This window comes from Syngnathus floridae, chromosome 7 (assembly GCF_059516105.1).
Source record: "Syngnathus floridae isolate MCC-2025c chromosome 7, RoL_Sflo_1.0, whole genome shotgun sequence".
NCBI classification, from domain to species: Eukaryota; Metazoa; Chordata; class Actinopteri; order Syngnathiformes; family Syngnathidae; genus Syngnathus; species Syngnathus floridae.
In genome coordinates, this window is record NC_142419.1 from 13,279,717 (window position 1) to 13,291,799 (window position 12,083).

Here is a 12,083-nt window from a genome sequence, read left to right on the forward strand (position 1 = left end):
ATCACGAGAATGCAAAGTTCACTGTGTGCCTGCTCCATCTGTTTCTGTCCATCTCTTTGTGTCCATGTCACCTGAACATGTCCAACTGTTAGCCACGTCTCATTTAACCCTGGGTTGGGTCCGCCATCTTGACAAAAAAAATCTTTCTGTAGTTCTTTGAGAGTTTCAAACCATGCAAATCCACCCATTGTTTTCTATATCGTTCATCGTGTTCTGGCTTACATGGAGGTTGAAGCCAATCCCAAGGGATGGCAGTAAATCATCCGACTTGGACTTGTTCACACGCCAGCTGCACGAACATCAGCTATTTAAACCACTAGCGATGGCCCGAAAGCAAATCCTTAACACTTTCTTCACGTTAGGTTCAAAACTCTTATCGCAGTTAGCTCATCTGCATACGACAGTTATCAGGACATTAGGAATCCCATTAGTTTCTTCCATCCAGAATCCAGTTACAAGATACTATTTGTGAATATGATGATAGGCTAAGTTCTTCCATCTTGAGTTGCTGAGTCCAAATACCAACAAACATGGTTGTCAAGGGGGTTTTAGGGAAGCCCCTCACTCCTCACGCCAAACCACAAGCGTCTGACGTATGGAGCAGATGCCATTGAGCGGTCATTGTTGTGCAAATATAGGCTTAAACACTCAAACAGTAGACAAAAATATATATTCATTACTTTACAGAATATTTATGCAACACTATGGAGCAGTGGGCGGGTTTTGGTGTGTGTGCGTGTACTGGTTTTAAATGTCCCGGGATGCGTCACAAAGCTTTAATGTGATTGATGAATGTGTGACAAGGCCTTTAGTGTCTATGATTTCAAGACTTTCCCAGCGCATTCTTGTGAGCCGTTCGCTCAGTGGGGTGGAGCGAAACTAAGTGGGGGCTACTGTCGTGGCACTAGATCTTCGTGAGATGGAGTGCGGGGGCCGACTAGTAATTCAAGACCAGCCTCATTTGTGCTGAAAATTTGCAATGTTACGTCCTTTGTAATCCTGCGGAAAGTATTTGGGCATGCTTATTGATACAAATTGTGAGATCAATTAATTTCTCTTATGACTTCCAGAGCAGTGACTCGATTTCCGCTATGGCATGCAGACCTCTTGACATTTGCACTCCTCCTCCAGATATTCCAAGTGCTCCACTGACAGATTCGTTAAATAAAGGTCCATGAACTCAACTTCTTGCTTGTTCACACATCTTCTCCATCTTCATCTTTGCATGATCATCTGTTAACATTGTAGCAAATTTCTTAAGACTACACCGATTTCCCATGCTCCCCTTCGCTCTGTCTCATGTCCTGATGTGAGGGCTTCTATTCCTGGCATGAGTTGGGTCAGCATGCTGTCAGGCTGCAGTATCATGTAAGCAAACAAGTTTGATAGGCCATTGTTATTCTTAGATGTGACAGGACTGGAAACATGTCGCAGATCTCTGTTGCTGGTGCCAAGTGACGCGCATGGCGGATTGGAATAAGATCCTGGAGTTATTTAGAAGCTAATTAGACTCCCCTTGTGTTTCGTCCCAATGTAATCACCAACCAGGCGATCACCTTTCGAGTTTATAACAACACACTCTCACGTCATACTTGATGGCTTAGTTGAGGGCAAACAATGACAATGCTGCACTGGTATGTAAATATTAATATGCTACCTTTGATTAATTAAACACCCTGGATGGAAGAAGAGATTCCATTAACACACCACTTTTGTCCACATATCAAAACAAGATTCTAATCTACATTTAAAAAAGTTTTAAAAAGTATTTCTTGCCTTATGGAGTATTTTGTCCGTGATAAAACACTTCTAAAATATTTTGATGTAAATTGTATGTTTTCAGTGCAAGATTCGTTCGCAACTGGATGGACGTCAAGTTGGAGTTATCGTTCATAACTCAGAGTATAGTCTGTGTTGGATTGCCAGCTCACGTTAAGGTCTGTTGGAAGCGGCCATCTTTATTTTGGGCGGGCTGCCAATGGCGTAAAAGGGATTTGCGAGCTAAACGGTGAACGGCAGCTTTCATGGAGCGTAAGTCCAAACAGACTGAAACTTTTGAACAAGCAAACAGCAAATCTCAACATACTCACTGATCCGTAAGTGTGGACCCGGCTTAAACAAAAACTCCCAAGATCAATCACGGCCATCTTGTGAGTCAATAACAGATTCAGCAAATAAAATCGCTGTGTTTGAATCTGAAAATGTGTGAAAATGACTTTGCTGGCAGGAAAAGCAACATCCTCTCTCAAGTGGAAGCTCAATGCTTTTCTGTCATACTGACTTAGGACTATTATCGCCAACTGCTCTCAATCGATTTTGCGGCCTCGTGTAGTGCCAGCTTCTCCTCATTCGATGCACTGCACATAAAATACAAGTGACATTTAACACAGTCTCCCATGAATAGGCCTTCAATGGTGAGCTGTATCAGGTAGAGGAAGTGGGGGAGAATGTTGCAGGGGGGGTGAGTCAGCATTGTCCTTCCACCGCTAATGGGTAGGAAATGTCTACCTACGAGATTTTAATTGGATCTCTTACCCGTCCAGCTCCATTAGGTCCCGAATGGCAACACACAGCAGAGTGACGGCAAGGTGGGGGTGTCCATAATGGAGATGGGTGCACTGTTTAAGTCCATCTATAACAAAACAAGGCATTAAAGAAGTAAATATAGCATAAAAAAAAAATCAGCAAATGTGGGTTTGGTAGATGATTTCTTCTGGTGGTTGAAGGTCGTGTAATATTTTGCTCGAACTTGTACTTGTGAGCGGAAAAATCACGAAACCTGTTTAATGTGCTTGTTTGAAATCCACTGTCCTTGACAGACAGATAATCTTTGGACTAAAACCTTGCTCCAAGCTCACGGCGAGAAGTTACCAAACAAACACGGGGCCGCCTGGCTTTCACATGTAAACACGAGACGAAATGGGAGCATGTGAGCATTTTATTACCTTCAGGGTCACTTGGAGGCCAATTCCAAAAGAGGAAGGGATCCTATTGAGAGAAAGGTCAATGCAAGACTTGATCAATGATATGTAATGGTATGTCTTAGTCGGAATGAATGTACTGTATTTATTAGCTCCAACCACAACTATTTTTATGACAACAATAAATGATGAGCCAAGCCATCAATTATGAGTCTATTCGCCACAAAAACCAAACATTCTCGCTTCATGTTAGAAATGAATCTAATTCTTATGTCAGTGGGAAATTTAGGCATCATGTGACATCAGAAGTTCATCACTTCACAATCTAGTAGACACTGAAATTAAAGGCCAACGGAATTATTCATTTTGTGGTCTGGTGGGTTAGGGTATTAATATTAATATTGTGAAAAACATCAGAAAAAGGTCAGAATATGAATTACAAGAAAAAAACCAAAAAGTGTCAAAATGATGGTTTGTTTGAAACACTGGCGATGATTAAATAAAAAATGGAAGGGGGAAAATGGTCATCATAATAAAAAAAATATTTGTTATTTATTTCTAAAACTTTCATTGTAATTCTTTCTATTTTTTGGCTGGCCAAAATTTGGCAGTTTGAAATGGCAAAATACATTGTTCACTTTTTCCACATTTTACAGCATTATTCCAAAATGAAATAAATTATAATTTTCCTTTAAAATGTTACACCCAATCCTCCATCATGACAAAATAACAGTTTTCTTCTATTTTTAAAATTTAAACCTTTTACATACTATTGGTATTCCTATCCTCAATTTTGAGCTCAGGTGTTTCCGCTCATTAGATCCTGAGGTCTTATTATCCACTGTGGACATGTGCTGCAAATTTAAAGGATGCATGACATCATATCAAGCTCCGAAAAAGAAAACCAGTTGTCCCTCAAAGGCAGTCTGGGAGGGAACAGTGGGGGCACTGTGCCGGGTAAAATGAGCCTTTCTTCCTGCCAGAGGGTGACATAGTGGAATGCAGCACATTCATGTGGACATGGGTGGGCGCCTCATTCTCGTCATAGCGACTCTTCTTTGTGTTTACGTTGACATGGTGTTTCACCATACTTCGCCCACAAGAACAATTCTCCACTTATGTTTTACAGTTTGACAATAATCTTGCCACGACTGTCAATTTGAAACCGCTTTTGCATAAAACTGCAATGTAAAGGCTTCTTCTATTCTCTATCTGTTAGCATGGGCGGTGGTGGAGGTGAGCATGGAGGACAGGGTGGAGGTTTTCAAAGGAGACACAGCTCAGATCACCTGCATGTTCACCTCAGATGAAGGAATTGGCGGTTTGACCATACAGTGGTTCTATGTGAGTTTCCTGACCTCATACATGAAGTTCAAAATATGCTATCATTGCACAATAACAGTAATTCTGATCTCCAGGTGTTAAGAACAGGAGAGAAGCAGAAGATCTACTATCAGGACGCTACTATGCAAGTGGTGGAACGAAACACGCAGTTCACGGACCGTATCATGGTCAACGTGACGGCGGGCACCGGTGAGGTGGTGTTGACCATCGGCAATGTGCAACTTATAGACCAGCTCGAGTTCATCTGCCTCATCAAGAGTTTGACCGATGACGTCTCTGAGGGACGCACCAAATTACTGGTGTTCGGTAAGACGCAAGACAGAGCTTCTTTGGGAAAGCCGTCATGAATCATTGGCGTCTTGTTTCTAGGGCTGAATAATTTTGTAAAATATATTTTAATTGCAATTTAATAAGTGATTTAAGTCACATTAAAAATGTAAAAAATATCTTAGTTTTCATGTTTTATGAAACAATGATATAAATAAATTGATCAAATATATTTTGAGTGTAAAGTATTTTAAAAAAATCCTTTTATGTTCAATGAAACAATATCATATAAATAAATTAATAACATATTTTGAGTGTAACGTATTTAAAAAATCATTTTAAACTAATTATTGATTGAGTTGTTTTATTACACAGAAAAACCAGATTTCCCAACCATAGAGGGAATGCAGACGGGTGTCTTTGCCGATGAAGACACACTGTCCAAGGTAACACTGCTTTCCGTATACTAAATGATGACATCATCATCAGAATTGATCCTATTTCTACTATTTTCCAGATTGGCTCATGCGAGGTCAAAAATGGCTTCCCCAAGCCAAACATTACGTGGTACCGAAACAGGGCTCCGTTACGAGTTAGTGATGGTGAGACGTGATGACTGAGATGAACGCGTACCTCAGTTCCACCAGGTCACATTCCGTGTGTTGTTTTTGCAGTGGTGAATGTAGTGGCCAGCACCACCATTGAGTCCAGCGGCCTCTTTTCCGTGAGGAGTGAGCTGAGCCTTAAGGTGATGAAGGAGGACAAAGATGCTCGATTCTACTGCGAGGTCACCTACCTCGTTCCAGGAGGAACCAGAATGACTGAGACCAACCACATTAATATCACCGTGTTCTGTGAGCTTCACGCAACCCAACGCACCAACACGAGTCTTTTCACACAAAGACGTGATGTAACAAATGCATGTCAGACAGTTATTTTATTAAAGTGGAACAACCTGGATTAGATTTGAATTAAACCCGGCATTTGGTTTAATTAGGGATTTTAGATTTCCGATAATGACACTTCACCTCTGATCCCGTTTCTGTATTACGTTTCAGACCCGTCCACTGCTGTCCACGTGTGGGTGGAGTCACCAAAAGGAAAAATTAAAGAGGGCGATTCAATTATATTTAATTGCCATGGCAACGGTAATATGCCATCCTCTGTTTATGTCAAGCACGGAACCGTAAGCGACTATTATTATTTCTTCCATACAGAGGTGCCTTGAGATATAAGTGACTCAACTTTTATAAGATATCAATTGTTTCAAGAAATTTCTGCAACCTGAATTTTGAGAAACTCTAATAATAATAATTAGCAAATATGTATTGTTGATAAGCAACAAATACATACCTGAACACAAAAATGCGACATGTATTCAGACCGTAGAACTCTCCGGCATATTTTCTCAGCTGACCAGAGAGGGGAGGGGTGAGCAGTTACTATATCTCAAGGCTCTACTGTAAGCTCCTCACTTAAATTGTCCAGCACTCTCATTTACATGTCTTTTCAATTGTTTTTAATAGACAGAATATAATGTGGAGTCCAACATGCTTGTGCTGGAAAATGTGACCCGCCTCCAGAGTGGAGATTATGAGTGTATCTCAATGGACATGAACACCTATGAGGAGCTCTCAGGGAACACGACTGTGTTTGTTAATTGTACGTCTCCCGCCAATGAAGTTTGCTTTACCGCCGCTACCACTCTTGATTATTTATTGTGAATGCAGACCTCGACCCCGTGGTGGTGCTGCCCAGCTACGTGGAGATGGCTCAAGGCGAGGAGTGGACAGCCACCTGTAACGCCCTGTCTTCTCTACAGACCCACACAGCTTGGTTCAAGGTCTCGCACGCGATCCAGACCTCACTGTGTGGTTTTTGTTGCTATAACGACCGAGGGGTGGAGCTAGGAAAGCGCTACCCTTCGAATTCTGAATCTTTTAAATTACAATTACTTCTTATTCATAATAAAAGTGATAAAAATCAATGATTGTTAACTTTGTCTGCTTTTAGGATGGACAAGAGGTGTCGACAGGCCACATTTTAATGTTGAAGGATGCCACCTTTGACACTGCGGGGACGTACAAATGTGTGGTGAGCGTTCCTGAAATTGATGGCATGGAGAAGATGGCCACCCTTCAAGTCCATGTCAAAGGTCTGTTTGCTTATTATTATTTCAATCTAGATGTTGAGTTACTAATTGTTGAAAAAACTGTGTTAGAATGATCATTTAAGACAAACTAACTTTTTACTCGCTGTTCAGGTGCCCCAGAGATTATAAAACCAGAACACACAGACATCGAGGAGAGTGTGTCCAGCACAGTGGACCTAACTTGCCATGTACGAGGGTTCCCGGCTCCAAGCGTTATATGGACCACCGCTGATGGAAAGGTACCACTGATCATTGTTCTCCAATTCTGGAATGGAACCTGACTAATTGCTATATCACTCCAGATTCTGGAGACCACATCCCAAACTGAGATGGACGACGGCGTCCACAGCATGGTGAGCGTGGAGGTCACATCAGACCTCACCGCCTTCTGTAACGCCTCCAACGAGTACGGCGCTGACGCGCTGGCATACAACATCAAAGCTAGTGAGTTCCTGCCTGGCTTTTGCATTTTCATATTAGGGTCGAGCATCTTGCCATCTCTGAGGGTGATGACATACGTTCACAATGTTCCTCAACAGATTATGATATGATCAAATATATTCCAATTGACATAGGCTACAATTATTGACTCAACTCAACATATTTTACATATTCATCGTACACATTCAACAATGACACATCTGTTTGGACTCCACCCGCCACATTTAGCTGAGACTTGCTTGAGCCCCCCTCCCGATGTTCCTGTGGTCTGTGTCACATCCGTTATTTGTGTTTACACTGTGTTAACGTGTTATGTGTCACTGTTGTTTTACCCCGCCCCCTTCCCCCACCATTTAATGTTGTGACCACCTTTCTGCACCTTACTCCAGTTGTACACACCACAGCAGCAGCTACTACCACTAGCACAAGCACCATTGGCACAAGCACTCTTTCTTCTTCTTCTACAGGTAAGGCTACAAATCACTGCAATCTCTGCCTGGCTGCACATATACATATTTAAACTCACTTGAGAATTGGTGTTAGTATTCAGTCAGGCTCTTAATACAGTAACAGGAAAATTAAAGTACTTAATAGACAGACTCTCTGTTTACGGTCCTCATAGAGCCTTGAGAACCTTCTCCGCCCCCCCTCTGTGTTCCTCTGGTGTGTGTCACATCTGTTATTTGTGTTTAGGCTGTGCTAATGTGTTGATTGTGTGTCACTATGGTTGTGGCCTCCTCCCGTGTGTGTTGTGACGTCCGCTGTGTGCCTCTTACCTTATTGCAGTTGTACACATCACAGCAGCAGCTACCACCACACGCACAAGCACTCTTTCTTCTTCCACAGGTAAGGTCACAGTCGCTCTGCATCATCACTGCGTATAGCTGCAACATTTACACAACATGGTGAAACTCGCTGGAGGGTGCAGCGTGAAATAAGCGTAATACTTTGGGATTTTGTAAGATGGAGACTATTGGTCTTCAAAGTGTGGTGTGGTCCACAGGTTCTCTCGAGAGGAACAATTGCACTTAATCTTGAAAGCTGTTTAAACGGTTAGGCATTTTTTTTGTTTTATTAAACTTTATATGTAATACATTTTAATTCAATTATTTTCATAAAATACATGTATAAGGATACAAAATTAGCACAAAGCGATGACGATATGGGCTAAGGCTAGTTAGAAAACTTGCAGGCCGATAGTGTGACTGTAAGGACGAAGCTGAAACTTGCCTGACTACCATTAGGGGAACTCTCTGGTGCCTCCTCAAGTCTAGTTAGTTGTGCTAAAGCATTCCAGACATTTCCAGGCCTCTTAGATGAACAAGGTTTCCTGGTTTCTGTTTCTTACCAAGTGTCACTTTAATGACATTACGCAGGAGAGCTGTGCGACTGACCGCCATCACACGTTCTCACCGGATGCTCATATTTCAAATCACTTCATACTGTATTCAATGTGTTGGAATATATGTGTGTGTGGCCTGCTAGTAAGAGTTATTCAATTACCCCTTGCCTCCCCACTGATGATTGTACTCATGTGGTTTTTCTCAGTCCAAGCAGCAACCGCTATTCCACCAGAGAAAATCAGGAAAGGTTTGTACAGTATGTCCCTCTGGTGCTCAAGGGTCCACTTTCTGCTCTCTCGCTGGCTCTCCTGACCAGAGGTTTCAAAATCCAGGTCCAGAAATGCTTCTAATCAATGGGCAGGTAAACCAGCGAGCTCCTGGTTTGTCTGTGGGCTAGGTTGATTAGAAGCCAAACCGTGGCAGGGGTTTTCCATTCTGGACCTGGATTTGACACTTCTGCTCCTGCCAAATGAACACCATCATTCCCAGCATGCATCAGCACACTTTCGCTCTCCTCCACTTCAGAATGTTTGTACCTTCTTTTTCTCTCTAGGTTTCCAGGTTTCATTTTTTCCCCCCCAAATAAGTTGGACTGTAGATCTTTTTATGTTTGTGAACAATAGGCACCAGGTAACTTCTGGGTGGCAGAAAAGTAAAATGACTGAAACTTAAAAAATACTATACATTAAAAAAAACATACATTTGCCCTGTTGTGCTCAGAGTTTTTGCCACCCGGAAGCAGGTGTGACCAAAGTTCTATTCCGAGGCAAGATCCCTCCATGCTGCAGCATGCTGCACAGTCGGCCTCCTCCCACCATGCACCTGACCCCACAACCCTTCATTTTCCACAAACGCTGACCTTGTTTCTTTGCATCTTCACCACCAGAGGGCAACGGGGTAATCATTGTCGTCATCATCATCTGCATCCTGCTGCTGGCCATCTTGGGGAGCGTGCTCTACTTCCTCTACAAGAAAGGAAAGATCTGCGGCCGCTCCGGCAAGCAGGACCTGTAAGTACACATCATGATCAGTAAACCGTTTTTGCCCAGGGTGAACATCTTTATTTTGTTACCTTTTTATATTTCTCTCCATTCATTTCATTTTTAGGATTACACATTTTGCATTTAAAGCTACATTTTTTACCACTTAGCTGAATGCTAACAAACAATGGAAAAGGCCATTTACATACAGGCAGCTATCTTTGATAATTGTGATCTTAGAAGAAAGTAATATTCAAACACAAATAGTGGAGCAACACATGTAGACAGATAATATAAGAATACTCACAGGTATATTTGAGACTCTATGAGAAATGGCGCAAATTACACTTTTACTGTGACACTTACAGTGTATTCGCTTTGGCTGTATAATACTCCCCTCTAGTGGCAAAAGTGGGTACACCAAAGGTTGCAGCACAATAAATTGAATTGCAGCATTCAGCCATGAAATCATTACATTCTATTTGTGATTTAACTCTGTTCTTTAAAAATAACATCATACTAAAATGGACGATTTTCAACATATTTTGTGTCTCGTAGCACCAAAGAAAAATCCAGCAAAGACAACATTGTGGTGGAAATGAAGAGCGACACAGAGGACGCCGTTCTCCTCGGGGTCAACGGAGAGAAATTACCCTCCAGCAACCAGGTAAACATCTACCCCGTGCGACACCAGTAAAAAATTTCCTGTCCTCCATGCACTTACTTTTTTGTCTTTGCTTGTGTGCTTGTCCTGTGGAGTAAACAACAGTGAGGAGGAAGCCACCGCTGTGACCTGACGACACTCGCTGATGGCTCCCAGCTTCCACCGCAGCCTCTTTTTTCTGTCAATCAAAAGCTGTCTGAGACCCCAAAATGATCACACTGGGCTTGATTACATGCAACACTGTTTGAATGAGGCTGTCCGTTTTGTATGTTGCTGAAACACCGTTGAGCAGGGACTATTTTTTTATTGCCGAACAATCACTATAGAGCTACCCGAACAATCTCTTCCTCCAGTGTACATATTGTCATCCGTGTATATATATTTCCTTATTTAAAGTGTATTGATTATGAAGAGCAGAGACGGCCGTTCTGCTAAAGTCCGTACACTGAAAATTTTTTGTGTATATGTCACAATTCAAAACATATTTTTGCCTTTTAGTGCTTAAATCATCAAATCGACATCCTCCCTCAAATCTCTGAAGCTAGCGTCTTCACACCTCCACTGTAAAGGATATATTTTTGCAAACCTGTTATAAATTATTATAGATCATAGAATTAACATCTAGCATTAATTTTTGTTCCTTCACATTCTGAATACTGCATGTGTGTGTGTTCAAGCTTATAAATAGTAAACTATTAGGCCAAAGAGATTACGTCAGGAGCTTTGAATATATATATGCAAAAAAAAAAAACAAGAAACACGTTCTACTGTTAAGAAATGAAGCACGGTGATTTTTTTTTTTTTTTTTTAGTGCACTGATTTCTCTGTGGTCTCCACTTGTGTTTCTTGAATGTGAAACTTATTTGTGTGATGTGAAAATGAAAGCTTATCTAGTGACTGCATCGTTGTCCTCTCCGTGACGGACAGCAGGCTTGTCTATGAAATCGTATTCATGTGTTCAGTGAATATTTAAGCGCAAAAAGCCAAAGTGACAGAATCTCTACCCATGTGAAGCCTTTTTTTCAGTTAACTCATTCACTGCCAACCCAGTTAAAATCTTTTGACGATTATAGGTGTCAATGGCAGTGAATGGTTTACGGTTTTGAAGAAAACAATAGCGTGGCCTTTGTATTTGCAAACAAAGAATAAAAGAGATGATTTTGATACTTTGAAGTGTGATGGGAGAATAGCTCTCACATTGTCCGGAAATCGAGTTTGCCAGTATAGTTTTGATATGTGCAAGAGTTGTCATTTAATGGTGAAAATATTGCATCATACTAGTTGGTGAGCGATTATCTGTAAAGATGTTTTCGTGCCTTGTGACATTCTGGTATTTGGATCATGATACTGTAGAGTCCTGCTACTACTTGTGCAGTCCTGTTGATGAAACGCTCAAGTTGTTTTATGAACTTCCATTACTCACATTTTTTTTTTTTTAAATCAGTTGTTTACGTATGCCCTTTAAATCACTAGAGACATGAAATGTAAAGTGATGCCTTTTCAAATCATTTTTTAAAAATTCTACTGAATAAAAACATTGTTGAAGGGAGTGTTTGTTTTAAATGGTTTATAATTTATAACTAACCCAATTATATCATGGAGGATCTGTATGCCTTACTATGACAGAACAGTTTCAGTTTTAGCATCCAAAATAAATAAATGTTTAAAATGTTTTTAAAAATATTCTTGTATTTTAAAGTGCTGTTTTTAACATACAAATTCTAGTGGTTTTATTTATTTTAGATTTTTTCTATACTTTTTTTTGGTACTGCACTATTTTAGGTACTAAAGGCACTATATGATTTTCTCTACTAGTTTTTAATAGTTTTTTTTGCAAGAAATCTTAACAGAAAATGCATATTTTCCTTAATTACGCTTTATGTAATGCTTCAATAATCCCAAATAGATTTAGGATTTTAACAATGTGACAAAACAATATATTTGATTTATGGAACTGCTTCTGTACTTACA

General features: G+C 40.8%; 1 protein-coding gene and 2 long non-coding RNA genes across 7 annotated transcripts in view; 2 read left to right on the forward strand and 1 right to left on the reverse strand.

Moving 5' to 3' along the window:
- The window catches only part of LOC148395388 (uncharacterized), a 26,745-nt gene extending 17,273 nt beyond the window's left edge, over positions 1 to 9,472 (reverse strand). The window contains exons 1-4 of the long non-coding RNA XR_015859436.1: positions 9,328 to 9,472; positions 5,166 to 8,009; positions 2,946 to 2,988; positions 2,536 to 2,632 (exon numbers count right to left, since the gene is read on the reverse strand). This is a non-coding gene — a long non-coding RNA (uncharacterized LOC148395388). The remainder of the gene's footprint in view (positions 1 to 2,535; positions 2,633 to 2,945; positions 2,989 to 5,165; positions 8,010 to 9,327) is intronic.
- Positions 1 to 11,661, forward strand: part of mcamb (melanoma cell adhesion molecule b) — a 19,262-nt gene extending 7,601 nt beyond the window's left edge. The window contains exons 2-18 of one of the 5 annotated variants that reach the window (XM_088380840.1): positions 4,141 to 4,265; positions 4,340 to 4,571; positions 4,908 to 4,978; positions 5,050 to 5,134; positions 5,207 to 5,386; positions 5,591 to 5,718; positions 6,059 to 6,194; positions 6,263 to 6,375; positions 6,546 to 6,687; positions 6,796 to 6,923; positions 6,987 to 7,128; positions 7,515 to 7,592; positions 7,912 to 7,971; positions 8,674 to 8,715; positions 9,355 to 9,478; positions 10,007 to 10,115; positions 10,208 to 11,661. In XM_088380840.1, coding sequence (XP_088236966.1) covers positions 4,141 to 4,265; positions 4,340 to 4,571; positions 4,908 to 4,978; positions 5,050 to 5,134; positions 5,207 to 5,386; positions 5,591 to 5,718; positions 6,059 to 6,194; positions 6,263 to 6,375; positions 6,546 to 6,687; positions 6,796 to 6,923; positions 6,987 to 7,128; positions 7,515 to 7,592; positions 7,912 to 7,971; positions 8,674 to 8,715; positions 9,355 to 9,478; positions 10,007 to 10,115; positions 10,208 to 10,210 — 1,898 coding nt within the window. In that variant the 3' untranslated portion in view covers positions 10,211 to 11,661. The remainder of the gene's footprint in view (positions 1 to 4,140; positions 4,266 to 4,339; positions 4,572 to 4,907; positions 4,979 to 5,049; positions 5,135 to 5,206; positions 5,387 to 5,590; positions 5,719 to 6,058; positions 6,195 to 6,262; positions 6,376 to 6,545; positions 6,688 to 6,795; positions 6,924 to 6,986; positions 7,129 to 7,514; positions 7,593 to 7,911; positions 7,972 to 8,673; positions 8,716 to 9,354; positions 9,479 to 10,006; positions 10,116 to 10,207) is intronic. The other 4 variants (XM_088380841.1, XM_088380842.1, XM_088380843.1 and 1 more) reach the window with 4 other exon arrangements.
- Positions 333 to 2,305, forward strand: LOC148395391 (uncharacterized). The gene is made up of 3 exons (XR_015859485.1): positions 333 to 1,170; positions 1,262 to 1,634; positions 1,844 to 2,305. It is a non-coding gene; the product is annotated as an uncharacterized LOC148395391 (long non-coding RNA).
- Positions 11,662 to 12,083: the final 422 nt, after the last annotated feature.